Source organism: Xiphophorus maculatus, chromosome 11, assembly GCF_002775205.1.
Source record: "Xiphophorus maculatus strain JP 163 A chromosome 11, X_maculatus-5.0-male, whole genome shotgun sequence".
Classification (NCBI taxonomy): Eukaryota; Metazoa; Chordata; class Actinopteri; order Cyprinodontiformes; family Poeciliidae; genus Xiphophorus; species Xiphophorus maculatus.
This window is the reverse complement of record NC_036453.1, coordinates 7,695,313-7,714,919: the sequence shown is the minus strand read 5'-3', so window position 1 is coordinate 7,714,919 and position 19,607 is coordinate 7,695,313. Positions and strand designations below refer to the sequence as shown.

At 38.3% G+C, this 19,607-nt stretch overlaps 1 protein-coding gene across 1 annotated transcript in view; it reads right to left on the bottom strand.

The window, feature by feature from the left end:
- Positions 1-18,165, bottom strand: part of jade2 (jade family PHD finger 2) — a 141,103-nt gene extending 122,938 nt beyond the window's left edge. Inside the window, exons 1-2 of the mRNA XM_023341959.1 lie at positions 17,307-18,165; positions 1,275-1,338 (exon numbers count right to left, since the gene is read on the bottom strand). Coding sequence (XP_023197727.1) covers positions 1,275-1,338 — 64 coding nt within the window. The 5' untranslated portion in view covers positions 17,307-18,165. The remainder of the gene's footprint in view (positions 1-1,274; positions 1,339-17,306) is intronic.
- Positions 18,166-19,607: the final 1,442 nt, after the last annotated feature.

The window sequence follows — 19,607 nt, the reverse complement described above, 5'->3', positions numbered from 1 at the left end:
CAGACCAGCAGCTTCTGTTACAGTTTCAGAAGATTTGAAACATTTTATTTTGTTATTTTTTGTCACTTATATGAATTTTTGTCATTTTTGTCCTTAAAATACCAAAATGTCCACTATACTTTATATTTTAGTTAATCTGATTATGTAATTTTTAAATATTAAATGTTATTCAGTACTTGAGTTGATGTTTTACCAAATATTTTTACCTTTACTTGAGTAAAAACATATGGAGGCAGTTCTACTCGTACTTGAGTAATATATTGGCCTCTGGACACAAAACATTAAAAATGCTTCATTCTTTCTCTAAACTCCTGCAGAAATCTCATTTTTAATTGTCAGCAGTTCTCGTGTCTAATAAAATATATTTTCCACATCAGCAAGAGTAAAGTGACCCTAAATATTTTGTTTCTGAAACATTATTTTTGCTGCTGCTTCACTAATCGATCACTTTGAAACTTCTTGTTCTTCTAGCACCAAGAAAACAATTCCTGTCAACTGGAAACCAAATAAATCACCACATACTGACATCTGGACAAACCGTCTTACTGAATATAAACATCTGGAAACATCAGGGAGATAAAATAGTTGGATTCATCAATATTTGGAAATCAGTTTTAGAAGATAAACACCTGGGGGCGCCCCAAAAAACTAGAAGTAAAATATCTGCACTGATTAAATAAAAAAATATTCACCCTAATATCTGCTACTGACCTTTATTTAACTGAATTACTTTGTTTCTGGATGTTGACTAAACGTAAAAACTGATTTTTATGTTTAGTCAACAATATTACTTTAGCTAATGGCTAAAGTAATTTTTATAAAATGATACTTTGTAGATTCATTATTGATTTTTGCATTATTGTTAATTAGACAGCAAAATGTTATTTATTTACTCCTCTGATCATGTTGTTCTTTCAAAAATTTGACATTTTTTGAGTTTGTCTACTCCAGTCAATGATTAATCAATAACTAAATTAGTTGACGATTGTTTCAGTAATCGATTAATCATGGTTAATCTGATTAATTGTTTCAGCCCAAGTAAAAATTATTCCATTTTTATTTTTATTCCAATTTACAAATAAAAAGGAGCTGAACCCAAATGCATCTCATACATCTGACTTTTATTTTCATTCACCCTCCTAATCATGCTCCAGTTCTTGTTGGTTAAAATGAGGAAAAAACAAACTCATGTTTGCGTCTGTAACTAATAAAACCTTTAACATTTTTATACTTGTGCCATGAACTCAGAGAAACTTCCACTTTCTCCCACTTACTGTCAGTGGTGTCGGAGTCGTTGCTGCTTGTGGAGTATTTCCTCCTCTTCTTCTCGCTCTCCATCTGTCAGCGGGGGGCGAGAGAGAGAGAGAGAGAGAGAAGGACGAGTGAGAAGATGTTCGCATGAAAACAAGAGCTAGCAACAGAAAGCAGCGATCTGTCAGAGAGCCTTCACATATTCACACTGAAACATTTAATATGCAACATTCAGTGCGAGGTAATTGAGTGACTCTTTTTTAAAAAATTACTTTTAGGTGTATTTTACTTTCACTTGAGTAATTTTATCCTGAAGTATTTCTACTCTTATTGGGTAAAGTTTTGGGGTATTCTGCTTCTGTTTTGACTTCAATCCTGTTTAGTGAAACCAAACGAACCCAGAATAAAACAAAAAGGAAACAGAAAAACTTCCAAAAGCAGCTGCTTCGTGAAAGACTGAGAAATGGTTTCAAAATCAGATCAATGTCTTCTACTGGAAGAGAACTGGAAAAAATGCAACTTTCTTTAAAAACGATTGCGTCATATTGAAAAAGTTTACTGAGTTCATTAGATTTGGGTGCAACAAAGTCACTGAATAGTAGAAATGAAAGGAGAAAGCAAAAAACTTTGAATGTTTTCTAAAAAGATTTTAATTTGTAATAATTATCCTTTTAATTTCAATAACAAATATAAAACCTACAAACCATCTGATACTCCTGCATTAAGGCGACGCACTGCAGGTTTACAGGAAATAACAGAAGTAAAGATTCTACAGAAACTCGCAGAAAAACAGAGAAAATATCAAGTCAAAGCAATACTTTATACATCGTAATCCTGTTCTATAAATCAAGTTCTCTTGCAGGAAAATCCAGAGAAATATTTCCATCCCATAGCTGCATGATTTAATAAAACAACATTTAGAGTGTTTTGAAAGAAAACGGAAAGATTTCAGAAAGTCGGCGCTGCAGTTCGAAACAAAGATTAAATTCAGAGTCCTGTGAGTCAAACATGGTGATTAATCGTTAAGTTTTTGTTTTCTATCATCAACTTAAAGTTAAAATCCAATTTTCACTTTTCACAACAACAAAGGTTGTTGTGAAAACCGCAGTTTGGCCTCAGAAAGACACTTCAATGGTTCTGCTTTTGTTCTGAGTTTCACCGTGATGCATGAGTTTCTGTCCAGGGCTGCAGAGACGAGAAATGAGATGAAAGGAGGAAAAACAACCGAGTGAAGACTGACGAAGGACAGAGAGCCGCTATGAATAAAAATAAATATTACAGGTGAGAAGAAGAGGAGAGAATAACGGAGAAATTAAGACAAAATGATCAGTAACGACCGGCAGCTGGAACCAACATTTAAATGACTTAAACTAATCTTAGAATATTTTGTGTTATTCTGAAAGATTGCATTTATGACATTACTACTTATCTTTTAGATATGCATAAGTTTTCTCTCTCAGACATCAAAGAAGTTCAGATTTGAAAATAATCTCTTTGCTGAAGTTTCAGCAAAATTAATTTCTGATTGGCCGATCAATACCTTCTGATGGCTCCTCTCCCAGAAACTTTGGTCTAATTTCTAAAAGCAAGATCTGCTGTCAATCAATAGGAAAACAAGTTTTATATCTGCAAGAAATACTCAACCTCATTGACTACATCGACCCGAAAATATCAGAACAAATCGAGAATTTAGAAAGTAAAACCATGGATACCATAAATGGGTCAATGAGCATCAATCAATGGATGGGTAAATAGAATAAAGTAAAATTTAAATTCCTCATACAAAAGACTTCATGGATTCTTAGAGGATCCAGGGTTTCTGCAGGCTCAACAAACTGAAATGTAAAACTTTTTAAGACCATTATGAATTAAATCTAAGACCTTAATCAAGACAGAAATGTTCAAATTAAATCATATGTGTGAAGTGAGCCAATGTTTAAGATGAACATCATCCAGGCAACTGGTGATAAATTTTCATAATGGATGTAAAAAAGCTAGCTAGCGTTAGCAGCTAGTTACCGGTAGCCACAGAACGCAGTCTGCTAAAACTACATAGAAAAGACAAGCCTCAACATTCCCCAACATCAACATTTAATACCTCTAAGGCTATATTTTTAATGTATTTAATCCATTTTAAGGACTTAAAGATTCACTGGCCTTTTCTAAGACCTCTAAAACTTTAACTACAGGGATTTCTTCAGAAAGAGCATCTTTTCTCCCACAGTCAGGATCTGATCGATCTGCAATCTGTCAAAAATTACTTAAGCAGTTCCATCTCACAGCAGACCTTCCAGTCAGCTTCAGCTGCTTCCCACTCCAAGTTAATGTGCAACTCGGGGAAAAACGTCGTTGGCTCATGAAGCCTGAGGGGAAGTAAAGCAAGAATGCAAATAAATATACATGAAGCCAAAAGGAAATTAGCTTAAATGAAAAAGTTCACCACGACTGGAAAATCGGAGAAATAAAAACCTGAGAGATGAATCATCCTGCAGCTAAAACAGCAAAGCTCCTTCACCTGCAGCTTCATGGAGACATTAAAGGTGCTTCCATGAGCAGGTCAGGATCTATAGTCTATGCAAAACCCTGAGACAGAAGCCCTAGAACCGCTCACTGACCAGACTGGAATCCAGACAAGCCGCTGCTGGCCACGCCCCCAACTCAACGTTTACAAATTATGCAACTGTACATCTTTGAAAAGCATTAGTGGAGCATCCTGCACATCCAACAAGAATGCAGCAAGTGGTTTCTGGATGGCAAGTCTGGACCGGACCTGTCATGATAACAAATTTTGCTGAAGGAAAGAATTTATTGCCACAACAATATTGTTGTTTTGAGAACTTTTTCATGTCATATAATGGTGATAATGCAAGAACACATGATCAAAGATCAACAAACTTTAAATTCTGATGAACATTTAAAACCGGAAGACATTTTAAATATACAAAATAAATAAACAACAGAATGAATTATAGAGTGTCTGGACACAAAACTGTCCTTCCTAAAAAGGTTTAGTTGAGACCAAAGCAGCAGACTGAAGAAAAACGATAAATTTACACTCCTTCTGCATTTCCATGCAAATGGAAATTATTGAGCTTGTTTTAATTTATCATGTGATTGATTAACTGATTTACTTTGACAGGCGTATCAACAACAAAACTCTTGTCTTTCCCAGCAGCCATTGTACAGCACAAACAAAGGGAAAACCAGCTGACCAAACATGCTGGAGATCAGCTGGGGTTGCTAGGCAACATCACAGTGCCTGTCAAATGTGATTTCTTGAAACTTATTGCCAGAAAACAACGAGGGGTTTGTTTAAAAACGCTGGGTCTGTCTTTAGAAGAAACTCAGACTCAAATGGAAAAACAAAACATGCAAAATGTGAGAACAAAAAAATGAGAAACCATCAAATGAAACAGCAACGATTCTGAAATTCACTTCGAGCAAACTTCTACATCCAGGCAGGAAACCCAGAAAGAGGCGGTTTAGTGTGCAGAGGGCAGATTTATGTGGCAGTAAAACGGGGCAATTCCCTCTTATGTGGGACTCTTCCTGTTCTTCAGTCTCCCCGCCTGCCGTGCGCACACTTAACCGCTCTGACATTTATGCTGACAAAAAAAATACACAGCTCTCCCTTCCAGTCTCTGCTTTTTCTATTCCAGAGAAGCTTTTTTATTCCCCTTCCCTCTCCCTCGCCTCGCGCCAGCCCCTGTGCTTTACAATAACAAGGAGGGATGCAGGGAGTCTGCGGAGGAAGGTTAAGTACATTATTGACTTCCTCAGCCTCTCGCTTTCTCTCCGTTTCTCCACATCTCCCCGCCTGTCAGCCCCTTCCTCGTCTCTCTGATTCTGACGGGAGCGTTTAGGAGCATCCCTCTCTGATCCGTCTCAGGGTTCGTTTATTTTTCCTACTAAACTGTAAAACGAACCACTTGAGCCACATTCTGCTTTCTTTATTTCTGGCAGAGTGGTTGACTCCTTACTACCTGACTGACCAGAGGAGGCTCCAAAAGATGTACGAAATCTTTACAAAAATCTGCTCAAAAGATGTTCACATAAAAAATAATAATAAAACAATCTTCAGTTATTTTGTTTTCAATATCACAAAATTTTTACTTGGGCTGCAATTATTCTATCGATTCTTCTGACGATTAATTGGCTAAAAAAAGACGCCACATTCTACAGATATTTTACTAAACTACTTAAGCCTCTTTGTTCAACAAACAAATAATTCAACTGATTTTTTAAAGAAGAAAATTAACATTTCATAGCATAAACTGTAATAACACAGCTATCCTTTAATGAAGCTATGCTACTTAAGGAGTTTTGAGCAAAATGTGTTTACAGACAAAAGTTTCATCTCTAATTCAAAATGTTTATATGTTGGTATAATTCTGGCTTCATTAATGACATGAACATGCTGATTTTTCACCAAACAGACCTTTTCTGTACTCAAATTAACAATCAGTTACTACACTGATTGACGATTATTTCAAAAATCGATTGATGACGATTAATCCGATTAATCGTTTGAGCCCTGATTTAAACAAAGATACTGTTCTCTACTTTTGAGAAAACTCCAGTTTTTTCCTGTTTCTCAGGGTCATGAACTGTTAGGAGACAAAGGAAGCAAATGCTGCTGAAAAACGAGGCAGAAAACAAAAAATAAAAACAAGAATGCTTGACTGAACTGAACTTCAAATAAACTGAGAAAAGCTTACAACGATTCAGTAAAACTTTCTAACAGAAGAGAAGGAAAAGTGCAGGAAAAACAAAAAATAAAATCAGTTCACCTTACTGGAAGCTTTTCCTAAACTAGAACTTTCTTTAGATATTGACCCCATTGACCTTTTTCTTTTTTGGCTTCAAATAACAGAAACAAAAAAATAAAATAAATTCACAGTCAGAGGTGCAGAAACTTTAAATTAATATTTAAAATCTGCAGCAAACATGTTTCATAGTTGAAACATAAAAGCTTGAGTTTTACATCCTGCCTAATGTAAGCAGGATGTAAGCGGAGTAAATTGCTTACTGCGTTAAGCAGAGTAAATTTATGAGCTCTTTAGCAAAGTTCAAACAATAAATTAATGATCTGACTAAAATGTTGTGGGCAAAGAAAAAAGTTTCTTCTGTTGACACAGAGAAGGAAGAGATGCAGGAGGTAAACACTCAAATTCAAATATTCCCACACAGGGAAACTGTTGCTGTGGGACACCATAACGTTGTTACGAGACCATTTTCAATTGACACAATGGTATAATAACAACGCAATAAAACATCATCAAAGATCAATAAACTTTAAATACTAGTGAACATTTAACAATGGAACTGGGAGACATTTTAAATATCCAGAATAAATAAACAGAAACAACAAATAAAATAAATTATGAAATCTCTGTAAACAAAATTAGCCTTCAAGAAATGGTTTAGTTGAGAACAAGACAAAAGAGTGAATATTTTTCATATTAATTGAACAGTACTAACACTGACATAGTTGACAAAATGAGAAAAACATTCTACTCATGTAAATAGTTTCACAAAAAGAGGATTTGCTATTTTGCTATTGAGGATATTTTGTACAGTTTTGGCTTAATTGCTGCTCTGACTATGTTGTAAATTTAGCAAATGGCCTTTTTTAACTGACATAACTATTATTTCAACAATCGACTAATCACAATCGATTGTTGATTAATCAATTCATTGTGATTAATCAATTAATCTCCCTAAAACGTACTATGAAACACTTCTAAAAGGGAGATTTTCTTTTATAAACATAAGATTCTTAGTTTTGCACAAAAATAACACAAAACATCTCAAGAAACTTTTACAGAAAAAGTATTCTGACTTCAATCATGCAAACATGATTCCAGGTGAAGAAGTGCATTCACTTCTGCTCATTATTCAAATTAGTTTGAAACGTTTTCCTTCGAAGGAAACCCTGAAGCTCTTTAAATGGGTGTCTGAACTATGAATAATTAAATTGGTAAAAATAAAAACATCAAAAATAAACTGTACTTGCAACAGATCAGAACAGATCATCAACAGCGGTGAAACAAAATCCACCAAAGTTTCAGTTCAGGGGTGTTGAACTTTACGAAACCACAAAGGTTTAGTTTCAAGCAGCACTCGGCAGAAGTGCAACAGAAGGCCGCTTCTGTGTTTGTTCAACTAAATCTAACTTAATGGCTCTCTGTAATCTAGTTCAGATTACCTCAATCTAATGGAATTACTTTATTTCTAATTACTCAGCTAATCTACACAGATTAAACTTGTGTTGCATAAAATCCAGAAAGTCAACAAACAGCACACAACATCCTGACTCGTCTCGGTTCTGAAACAAATCGAAAAACTTTCTTTGAGGAAGGCAGCACCGCTCGCTGTGAGACGGCTGCAGAATGCATGCTGGGAAAGCCAATTGCCTGGGGAGCTAATTAATTGCCTGACTATGACTCCGTCGAGAGTCCCATGTCTGCCCGAACGCTTAGAGGCGGAACGTCTTAAACGCGCAACAGATCACGCATGAAAAAAACGGAGCATGAGGATAAAAACCATGAGTCACTTGTTTCACAGGCTAATGAAGGAGGATCAGCGAGCGTGTGAGTTGGAGGGAAAGTCAGGTGAGAGCAGCTGGCACTAATCGCTCGTATTTGATACGTGACTGTTTCAGGGTGTTCGCTTCTGCCAGACACTTTATAGCAGCTCATTCTCACCCGGCAACATTTCCCTTTTACTTCTGCTAATTTGGCAAACGGGAAATAAAGGAAAAAATCCAACTGAAAGTTTGTCTTCCTAATCATAGTTAGCTGCAGTGTGGTCTTCAAGAATAAACCTCTACCATTCAAAAATATATTTTAATTTATCATCTGCATAGAACTGCATAGCATCCAATTAATCAAATAATCAAAGCTTCTCCTCTGGGAAGCAAACTCCTCTGCTTCTGCTCGGGTTTATTTCACATTTTTCTTTGTAACAAAATTATGTTGGTAATCATTTTTACCCTGATTACAAATGAAAAATCTCCATCTCTATTTACGGTCCAAATATGTATTATTTTTGAGTTGGAGTTGGGGGCCGCACAAAATCAGTCAAAGGGCCAAAAAATGGCCCCCAAGCCTCACTTTGGACATCCCTGCTTTACTATCAATAGGAGATTCCCTGGACTTTTTCCACAAGCTTCCAGATCCGTCTGACTTGCTGAATCCCATTTGTCTCTCTGTCCATCCATCCGTCCACTGAAAGTTCACCATCTGCCTCTCTTCGTCCACCTGTCTGTCCTGTCCGTCTGTCCTGTCTGTCTGTCCTGCTTCACTGTCCCATTTCCTGCCATCTGTTTGTCAGTCTGGCAGTGCGTCCCTCCCCTGCCTGGTTGTCTGTTTGTCTCTCCTCTCCCTGCAGATGATGCTGCAGAGGAAAAGCTGCTCTTATTTTAGCGCTTCGGTTAAAGACAGCACAACATCATCTCCCATGACGCCCATCTATTATTAAGAGACAGTAGCTGCAGAAACCCGGAGAAAACTCGACTCTGGCTGTCAGGAAAAGGTAACGGCTCCATTACCTACAACCTGGAAACCTGAGATAAACTGGAACTCAGGCAGAATTATACGCTTGTTTTCATCTATGAAATAAAACCAGCAGATAATTAAGGTGTTTATCCTCCACAGTCGGCGCTGCGTGATGACATGGACGTCTCAGATGCCAGAGGTCAGTCGGTCCGATAAGGAATCTGAACGGCTTCACAGCGTCTCTGTGTGTTTGCAGGTCAGGGAGTCAGACGTTTGAGTCTGGAGGCAAATCAAACCAGAAAAACCTTTTTATCATTTTTGTTGCTTTTGCAAACAACTGAAATCAGCCTACTGATTCTTCAACTATATATCGCAAATATTTCATTGTTGCAATATTAGTTTAATGTTTATTTTCCCATTTAAAAGACATTGAATTGAATCTTTTAATGTGTTTCTAACATTGTATACAGAAAGGCTTAAATTAAAAATCTGCAGAATGTGACAATTTTATCGATTAATCGTCAGAGTAATGGACAGATTAATCGGATAATTAATCAGATAAAATATTGGCATATTCTGCATATTTTTCATTTCTAACCATCTTAAGCATTTTCCATACAACGTTAGAAATTAATTGACGATTATTTGAGTAATGGATTCATCACGATTAATCGTTTCAGCTCTACATAAATTATATGAGGTATTGTGGGTCATCTTATTTTGAAATCTATTTTCTTTGATCATATCCAGACTTATTAACTTCGACATCAACAGCAAAATGTGAATAAATCGTGGTTAACTCAATAATTTGTGATTAATAAAGATTTTATTTTATTTTTATTTTATTTTATTTCTGAATGAGCAGGCAAAAGAATGACCTAAAAAAAAGATTAAAATCTAAAAAGATAAGTTAAGAACGAGACGGATGGAAATATGGACGACCTGACGACGACAAAGCAACCGCTTTGAATGAGTGGAAAGAATCAAAATGTCAGGGTGGGAGTGTGTGAAAATGTGTGATGGTATCAGGTATTTACCTCAACATCAAACGCAAGTCCACACACACACACACACACACACACACACACACACACACACACACACACACACACACACACACACACACACACGGTTGCCAACAGGAACAAAAACCAAAAAGCACATTTGAGTCACAGCAAACATCGTCATCAGTGGGTGTGCAGCCCACTCATTTTTAAATATGAAAGCTCACATTTGTGCGAATGAATGAATGAATGAATGAATGAATGAATGAATGAATTAAAGAAAATAGGTCGAAATTATTCAACACACTGACATCTGGGAAATAGCTCCACACTGTTTTGTAGATATGCAATAATTTAACTCAAAGGAAACAAAATGAAAAATCGGGAGATTCCTGATTTTTTTCTGTGAAATATAAAAATCAGTTAAACTAAAATCCAAACCATCTGGCTGGTTAAAACGCAGATTGTTGTTTTATTACAATTGAATTTCATGTTTTATAATGCAAAACATTTCAAACAAACTCAACTATTAGAGGGAAAAATGTTAAATATTTAAAAGCTCCAATAATCTGCTTGTATAAGTGAATATGATTAACCTGAAATAAATCCAGCTTCTCCATTCAGATGTCACTGACATTCACCTACTGGCATCATTTAGCTACAGCTATAGTTAGCAGAGATGTTACAAAAGACTAAAAGAGGAAAAGGTATCAGTCAGGAAAAGGATACAAAAAGAAGTCCACAGCATTGCAAACAGAAGGGGGTATACAAAAATAGTACTCAAGTAAGAGTATAAATACTTCAACATATTTTTACTCATGTAAAAGTAAAAAGTAGCCGTCCAAGAAATTACTCAAGTAAAGTAGTAACTGGGGAAAATATCAAACATCAGTAGAACTGCAAAGCAAAACAAAACTGCAAAAAGACAAGAAGAGCGAAACTGGCTAAGATGGCCGCCAAGAGACAAACTGAAGAAGATTTGACCTGCAAGTATTGGTTCTGTTCTGGAAACACAAAACTCAAATTTGACCAAAAAACGGTAAAACGTTGAACTGTTGGACACTAAAGGTTTGCTTTTTCATTTTGGAAGGTCACGACCTCTTATATACCAACGGCCAAAGCTTCCTCAGCTGCATTTTATTTCATGTATTTTTCATTGGCTTGATGGAAAAATCCCTGAATTTTCCACAAATAACTAAAGAAAACAGAACATCTGAGAATAAATGTGGATTACTCGTCATTTTTGACTTGAAATTTGAAGAAAAGGTTCAATTTTCTGAATTACAGTGAGGAAAACCAGGTGTGCAAATCTACAAAACTCAAATCCACCAAATAAAAATGTTAAACTCCAATCAAAAGTTCTTCAATAAAGAAGGCAAGGATGTTTTTACATTTCTTGCAATGATGAATTTCTTTGTTTTCAGTTGAAATCATTAAAAATGTTTATCATCGGCATTCGGTGGACGACAATAACCTGTTATTCTGGCGCTGCACTAACCCCAGTGACCCCTGCTTGTCATCGGTGCTTATTTTCACTTCAGTTTTGTAAAAGTAATTGCGAACTGGTGAGCATTAAAGGCGCTGCTGTTTGTACACAATCTGCTTCACAGCTCTGCTCGCGTGGCTGCGCAGCAGATTGTCGCAGCCTGTCAGCACATGAAGCTTCAGATGATTTTCTATTTACTTTTATCCAACTCACACATGTTTGACAGAACAGATGTACTTCATTTCAATCGATGAAGACGCCTCCACCGGTCACACTTCACTCCTTTGGTGAGCTACACTCAATAAAACAAAAGTCAATCCTTCAGACTCAAAACCTGATGGTCCAGTAGACGCGGTTTGATTTGGGACCAAAAACTTCAACATCTATTACATTTTCAGCTGCTGCAGTTCGTTTTCTCGCTGCACTAATTGAAAAACCTGTTTCTCTCCTCGCCCGTGGGGGCGCTGCACCAACAATTGCTAAAGGAAATGACACAAAAACTTGTGAAGAAGACACTGAGCACAACGTCTTTCTTCACCAAATGGAAACAAAAATGAAGTAGTGCCAGATTTTAATGTTTGGAGGATTTTTCCATTGATATAAATTACTGGTGTGGACAGTAACTAGCCTGTTAGCCGCTAATGCTAGCTAATGCTTTGGTGGGGCGTGCCGTGGTGGCGTAGCGGTTAGCGCGACCCGTATTTGGAGGCCTTCAGTCCTCGACGCGGCCGTCGCGGGTTCGACTCCCGGACCCGACGACATTTGCCGCATGTCTCCCCGTTTCCTGTCAGCCTGCTGTCATATAAGGGGCACTTGAGCCACAAAATACCCCCTGGAGGGGTAAAAAAAAGAAGAGGTTTTTGGTAGAAATTTTACTCAATGACAATTTTTCTCTACAATTGCAGCCTTGGTACACTGAAGCACATTTTGCACGTTTGCTATATTAAAGAAAAGCATCTGGTTTTCAGTTACTTTTGGGCTTGACTGAATAAATTTATTTCAGTAGTGAAACCAGGATTTGCATCACTTTGTTTCAAAATTCTTGCTATATTTAGCCAAATTTAATGACGAATAAAAGTTGATTTGGTTGGTTGACATGGTTTTACCTTTTCTTAAAGCTTAGTTATAAAAATTTGTATCGTTTTTAATTGCAGTTGGTGCAGTGGACAAAACTCAGTCCACAAAACGGGCCACAAATGGCCCCCGAGCCGCACTTTGGACACCCCTAATGAAGTAGCTCCAACAAACACAAATCAATTTTCTAACAATCATAACCAACTGGTCCAGTCAAAACCCAAAGATCCATAATATTCCAGCTTTAAAGCTTTGCTCACAATCTCCCTTTCAAACACACACACACACACGCCCACACACACACACACCGCTGTCTTGTGACTAACTGGAAGAAGAGCCATGAGTCACTCTGTGATGCTGATATCAGCGCCACCATTCCCATCAACCTGCTCCCCTGTGGGCCTCAGTGAACGCCCTGCAGGGATCTGCAGCAGGAATGAAGGTAGGAAGGAAGGAAGGAAAGAAGGAAGGAAGAAAGGAAGCTGCTAATGTTAAACAGAGAAGACAGTCATCACGCTAAATGAGTCAGGCTTTATGGATTCCTCTCTAACTTCGTGAAATCAAAAGGTTTCAACTGGAAGAGTTGACAGAAATAGGGCTGTGACTATAAATCAGTTAATCATGTGATAAATTAAAACAAAATCAATTGTTTCCATTTGCATGATTTATCGTTTCTCTCTTCAGTCTGGGGTTTTGGTCTCAACTAAACCGTTTTTTGGGAAGAATAATTTTGTTTACAGAGACTTCATAATTTATATTATTTCTTGTTTTGTTTATTTATTTTAGATATTTAAAATGTCTTCCTTGTATTATTATTAAGTCATTATTATTACGTTACTTAAAAACAGCAATATTATTATCGCGATAAATTCTGGGGTAATTAATCAAGTGTACATTAAAGGAACGCTATGTTGTTGCATTTACTTACTTAAAAAAATTATGTTTCATTAGCATTTAAATTTGTTTTAAATCGTTAAAAAACCTGCAGAATATGCCAATTTTTTCATTCAATTACTTGATTATCCTTTTATGTTTGAGTTTCACTTTTTGAATTTATTTTCAATGATAGTCTAATTTATTACCTGTGCAATGTTTTGCATCTAAGCAAAGTAAATCAGAATAAATAAATAAAAAAGGCAGCAGTGAGTGTTGAAAGCAGCAAAGTAAGGCTGGACATTTTGCTGCTTCTCGTCAAACATCCATATTCCTAAAGTGAATCCCGTCTGGAGTTCAGGAAGCATCTACCATCAATGAGTTTACATCCTCAGACTTTAATATCTGATGATAAATGTTGGCGATAGCAAGCAGAGACAAATATAGAAAGACCCGAACATCAGGAAGGAAACAGAGGAAAGTACTAAAGTGTGTAATAAAATGTTAATAGTTCCGGCACACGGGTTTTATTTTTATCTTTATGCATGAGGAGACACCGTGACTCAGAGGCTGCACTGTGTTTACCACAGATAAAAAGCTCTGAATGCATTATGACAAAAAAAAAATAAGAAAAACAAGATGTTTTCACCTGCAGTACCAGTTATGAACACTAGGAGAAGACTGGTTGTTATAAATATAAATCCTGTCTGGCAAATTCATACATACAGCAGTTAAACAGTTAAACATTAATCCGTATTTAAAGAAAATGTGATCAATCAGAATAAGTCACATCTAATTTTAAAGCAGATATTTTAATGTAGTAGTAGTAATAGTAGTACTACATCTCGCTGCTTGTACTTGTGACAGTGCAATGACAATAAAGTTGAATTCTATTCTATTCTATTAATGTCCATTTTGAAAAACAAAGTGGCTGCATCCTAATGAAGGGCAAAATGTATCACCACTTTATGCTGTTATTTGGCTCATAACACAGTTATCTGTAACATCTAGAAACACGTTGCAACGTGACGACATGAGCGCAAGAAAAAAAAGCTGCTCGCTAACAATGACTAGCATTGGGTTTAGCTCTCAAGTCATCAACATAACGGCTAAAACTTTACTGTACGCCTGGTTTGTTAAAGAAAAAGCCACGCAGTGCTTTGCTACTAATTGTCAACACTATGACAACTAATTGATTGATTTATTGCTTATTGCAACAGGCCTATTAATCGTTCTACTGCAGCTAGCATAGCATATTGAAAATGCTAAAGCTAGTTAGCATAGTCACAGATGACAACAATTAAACCGTTTTCCTGTAACAGTAAGTTGTTTATTCACCATTAGCACATTTAGCAGCGACTACATGAGGGTGATTGACAGCGCTAAGCCCCACCTCCTGGCTCTATTTGGTTGTTCTTGGTGCCTTTCTTCAGACAGAAACAGCAGCTCAGGAAGGAAGTGGAAGAGATTGATCTTTTCACAGACTTGTCTCATAAAAAAACTATCACAACATGGAGACAGTTTTAACAATAAACATTTTATAAAAATTACAAACTGTAGCTTTAGTCAGTATCAGCAACCACACACTCCGATAAAAAAGCCTGTAGAAAGATAACATCCTCAGAGATACAGCAACACACACCAAATCCCTCCATTTCATTGGTTCCCGTCTCACATGACACACATTTCTAAATCCGCCTGCAGCCGTCTAAATCCATGTCGATACGTACGTACGGATGTGTGTGTGTGTGTGTGTGTGTGTGTGTGTGTGTGTGTGTGCGCGTGTCAGAGGGGGATTCAGGCTACAGTTTGCATGACGTCAGACCTCCATTCATGAACACCATCCCTCCTCCTCCTGTTAGCGTAGCCGCTAATGTGATACAGTGCATCACGTGGGGGTCCTTACCCCCTTCTCCAACCAATCAGAGCTCAGCGATTAAAGGCATGGGAAACACACAATGCTACACCTGCACATGTCGGGCTAAAGAGGCTTTCACAGGAAGTTGGACGATGAGCGTCACCCTACGGCTGTTTGGGATACAGACGGCTGGTTGGCACGGTGATGGACGCAAAGTAGAAACAGGCAGAAAGGAAAGGAAGAGATAGTAGAGCCACAAAGACGGAGATACAAACGAATCCCAAACACCAAGAATCAGTTTGATTCCCAGCAGGAGGAGAGACACACACACTGCAGCTGACTTGAGAGAGGAGTCAGAGTGTGTGTGTACCAGGTTTTTATATCCTTATGGGAACCTATTTCTGTCTACAATGTGGGGTTGTGGGGACCACTGCTCCTTGTGGGGACATTTTCTTGGTCCCCATGAGGGAAATTGTTGTTTTTGGGTTAGTGGTTAGATATGTGATGGTTAGGGTTGTGGTTATGGTTAGGCTGTAGAAATTAATGGAAGTCAATGTGAAGTCCCCACTAGTGATGAAAACACGACTGTGTGGTGTGTGTGTGTGTGTGTGTGTGTGTGCGCGCGCGCGCGCAGAAGATGTGTTTGTGTGACAGAGATGTGTGTGAGCTGCATGAGGAGGTTCTGCTAACAACTCCCAGGATGACTCCAGCTTTGCTGCCAGGTGAGATCTGATGAGCAGGTGACCAATCAGAGGGCAGAGTACCCAAACAAATACTCCAGTCAGAGTAGAAATACTTCATAATAGAATTACTCAAGTAAAAGCAAAAAAGTACATTGTTAAAAAAAGTAAATTTTTAAGTAATTGTTTTTCCATAAAAGTTATTCAAGTAAATCTAATTGAGTAAATGTAACTAGTTACAACCCAATCTTGGAGGTGATAACGCAGCGACTTTCTTCTTATATTTAGCAACATTTCAGACACAAAAAACTGGTATCGGCCAAAACAGGTCAGGCTTTTTAAAGGTCGGTAATCGGAGATCGGCCTAAAAACTGCAATCGGTGCACCGCTACATGAAGCTCAAACATTTTCAAAATACGTTTTCAAACTTTTCCAGCACCAGCAAGAAAATACATTTAAGACAAATACATACAGTTAAGACAAAACAAGACTGTTTCAATTTACCATCATATGATGGTAAATTACATTCTACAAGGTAAACTAAAATATAACAAAATATTATGTTTTGAAAAGATATTTAATTCCGATAGTAACTGACTAACCTAAAGCAAGAGAAGTTTGGTCAGTTTTAATTTGGTTATTGCTTTACTTTGAGTCGTATAAAAGAAAAAAATACATATTTTACCACCTATTAGGTAAAAAAAGTATTAAACAAATAATAAACATACGCATCCTCTTATACGCAACAGAAATCAAGCACTTTCCAAACCTTGAAAAAATTGCATTTCAATCATTTTCAAGGATTTTAAGACAGCAGTCAAGTACAAGGGGGTTTGTGGTTGTTTGATGCAGACACACACACACTCACACCGCCCCCCCCCCCCCCCACACACACACACACACATACACACACACTCACTGATCCAGCTCTGACTGGAGGTAAACAACAGCCACGCCCCCCTCTCCCTGAGCCAACCATAGCTGCACAGCACGCAGCAGCAGCAGCAGCAGCAGCAGGAGGAGGAGGAGGAGGAGGCTGATGGAGGAAGATGAGTTGCTCTAATTTCTTGATGTGTGCATGCGTGAGCTTGCGTGCTCAGCCTCCCTAAGCGCCACACACCGCCGCTCCCCGCTGTATATTTGCTAGATTTCCCCCAGGAATGAAATAAAAAGATCATGCACATCCCTCTGCTGCTGCAAAATGTTCAGCTGCCTCCTCTTCCTCTTCCTCCCGCTGCTTCTCTCCACGCAACTTTTATCATGCGTGCATGAGTCTAGACATGCGTGGCTTGTTTAAAACGCACATTCCGCGCTGCAGCGACTGTAAAATAAAACCAACTGGACATTCTCCAGCAGCGGCCAAGTTTACCTGCCTGCCGGACTCCTCGTTTCATTTTCCCGCAAAGCCTCAGATAAAATGCATTTCCGCTTCCAAAACCTGCCAAAGTGCGCACACAGCCGCCGGCCTAGCGCTGCCAGAGCGCAGCAAAGTGGACTTCAGAGGTCCTGAACGCAACACGGGAGCCCTGAACGCAACTCGCATCCATTTTAAAGGCGTGAATAAATAAATGCTTTCCGTACCTTGGTAGGAGTCAGCTTTGGATTCACAGACGTCCTTAGTCCTGGATTAGATCAGATTAAGAAGATCATCTGGAGCAGGCACATGTAGTTTACCAGCAGAGGGTTGGTGCTGCTAAACATCCCCCCATACACACACACACACACACACACGCACACACACACCGGACACTTAAACCACGCAGGGTGACAGGACTGTCCCTCTTCTCCCGGCCTCCCCTCCCCTTTGCACTGCGTGTTGACAGCGCGTCAAAGACAGGAGTCCGAATCCAAAATCTGTAAAATCCCACTCCTGAAACCCGGAGAGAAAAGTGGCGAGCAGTCAGTACGAAACCAAACGCAGCGCTACCGCCGGCGTGCCAGGCTCCGAGATGCGCGCAACATGGAAAGCATGTCGCATTTTGCAAAATTAAAAATAAAAAATTCAAAATAAAAATAGCAGCCGAAACGTGGAGGAGTCCCAATCCGGCTGTTTTCCTCCTTCGGAGCCAGCAGGAGGAGGAGAAGGAGGCTGGGGAAGCAGAGGAAGGAGGGTGGCTGAACCAAAAAAATAAAAAACGGGGATATATTTCCACAGGATGAGTCAGAAAAACATCGCACGCCAGTAACGCAACGGTGCTGGTTGAGAAATAAAACCCAGATCTGAGCTCGTCTCCAGTCGCTCCTCCGGCCGGTGAATTCCTGCAACACCGCGCTGCAAAAAAATATGTGCACAGGCGAGTCTGGAGCTGCAAACAGCAGAGAAAAGATTTTTAAAATAATCAAAAGATCGACAACAACACAGAGAGGAAGTCAGGAAAAAATCCGATCTTATCATCTGCTTGAAAACTATTTTGGCGCCATATTTATGGCGTACTTTCAATTCACGGTTACAGAAAACTGTACTTCCTACTCTGACAAACGTGAGGTTACAGCGCCCCCGTGAGGACAGGGTGGATATTGAAGCTTCACCTGCCGGTTTGATGAAGCATTTCTGAATATCGGGCAGAAAGAATCTAAATATGACGATTAAACGAACAAAAAAAGTTGCCACTTTTTGCATTTTTTAATTTCAACACTTTAGTTTTTTGTGCAATTAATTCAATTAAAATTTTCAAAATAAAATTATAATTTATTTATTTGCAACAAATGCAGCTAAAAAAAGGTTTGTTCATTTTCCAAACAGTAAAATTCAAGAACTTTTCAAGCATTTTTAAGATCAGTTTTCAAACTTCCAGCCCCACACTTTGGAGATAATAACCATACAAAAAAAACTAAAAAACACAGTTTTGATTCGCTATTATCTATCATTTATTACTGTTATTAGTAATATCTTGTGATAGTATTATACATTATACAGCAACTAAAACAGCTGTTCACTAACGATGGCCAGCATTGGGGTTAGCTGTCAAGCTGTCAACGTAACGCGCTAAATCTTAAATGTACGCCTTATATTTGAAGAAAAATGGGCGCAACATGTGCTACTAATTGTCAACACTAAGACAATTAGATAACAAGGAAAAAGTTTGAATTATAAAAAACATCAAGGGAGAGGGTAATAGGTCAGCTATGCTAGCTTGACTATGACAACCTTAACATGTAGATGTGCTGCAGAATTTGATGTATTTCAGTTCAGTTTAAAAATGAAAAAAGACGACCCAAACACCAACTCTGACAGACAATTATTAGAGAAGGTGCTTAAATTAGCTAATGTTCCATCGTTAGCACTGTTTTTTTGGTGTTGAATCCTGCATTAGTGGAGTTTTGTTGTCAACCAGTTGCTATGGCAACGAGTTTGTGTGTAGTGCAGCAGACACAGAGAGCAAGAAAAAAGTGGTTTTTAGTTGTTGTTCAATGGTTTTTCTGTGTTATTTTCCCCTTTGCTCTGCTGCACTAAATTAATAAATGCTTCATCTCCAGGTTTCATTTAGGAAACGGTTTTACTGCCGCAGCTCCGCTACGGATGGAAAAGAGTCGTCTTGTTGCCCCCCAGTTTTGTGCGCAAGTGCGAAATTTCCAGATGTAAACAATAACATGAAACTACATGTTACGTGTAGTTTTCTACATGTAACATGTAGAAAACTACATTTATTTATTGAAGTATCTGCAGTGGCGTGATACTTCAATAAACAATGCATGCATCTCATCAGAGAGGAAATTACATCAGAGCGCGTAAGGGAGACGGTCACTGGGTGTTTCCTGATGGGACGCTGTTTCTGCCTCCAGTTTGTCCCGGAGAAGGCGAAAAACCAATGAGTGGATGGTGCTGTTTCATTTGAATGGCTGCCAGAGAAATCCCTCCTCCACGCCCTTCACCGCCTCATT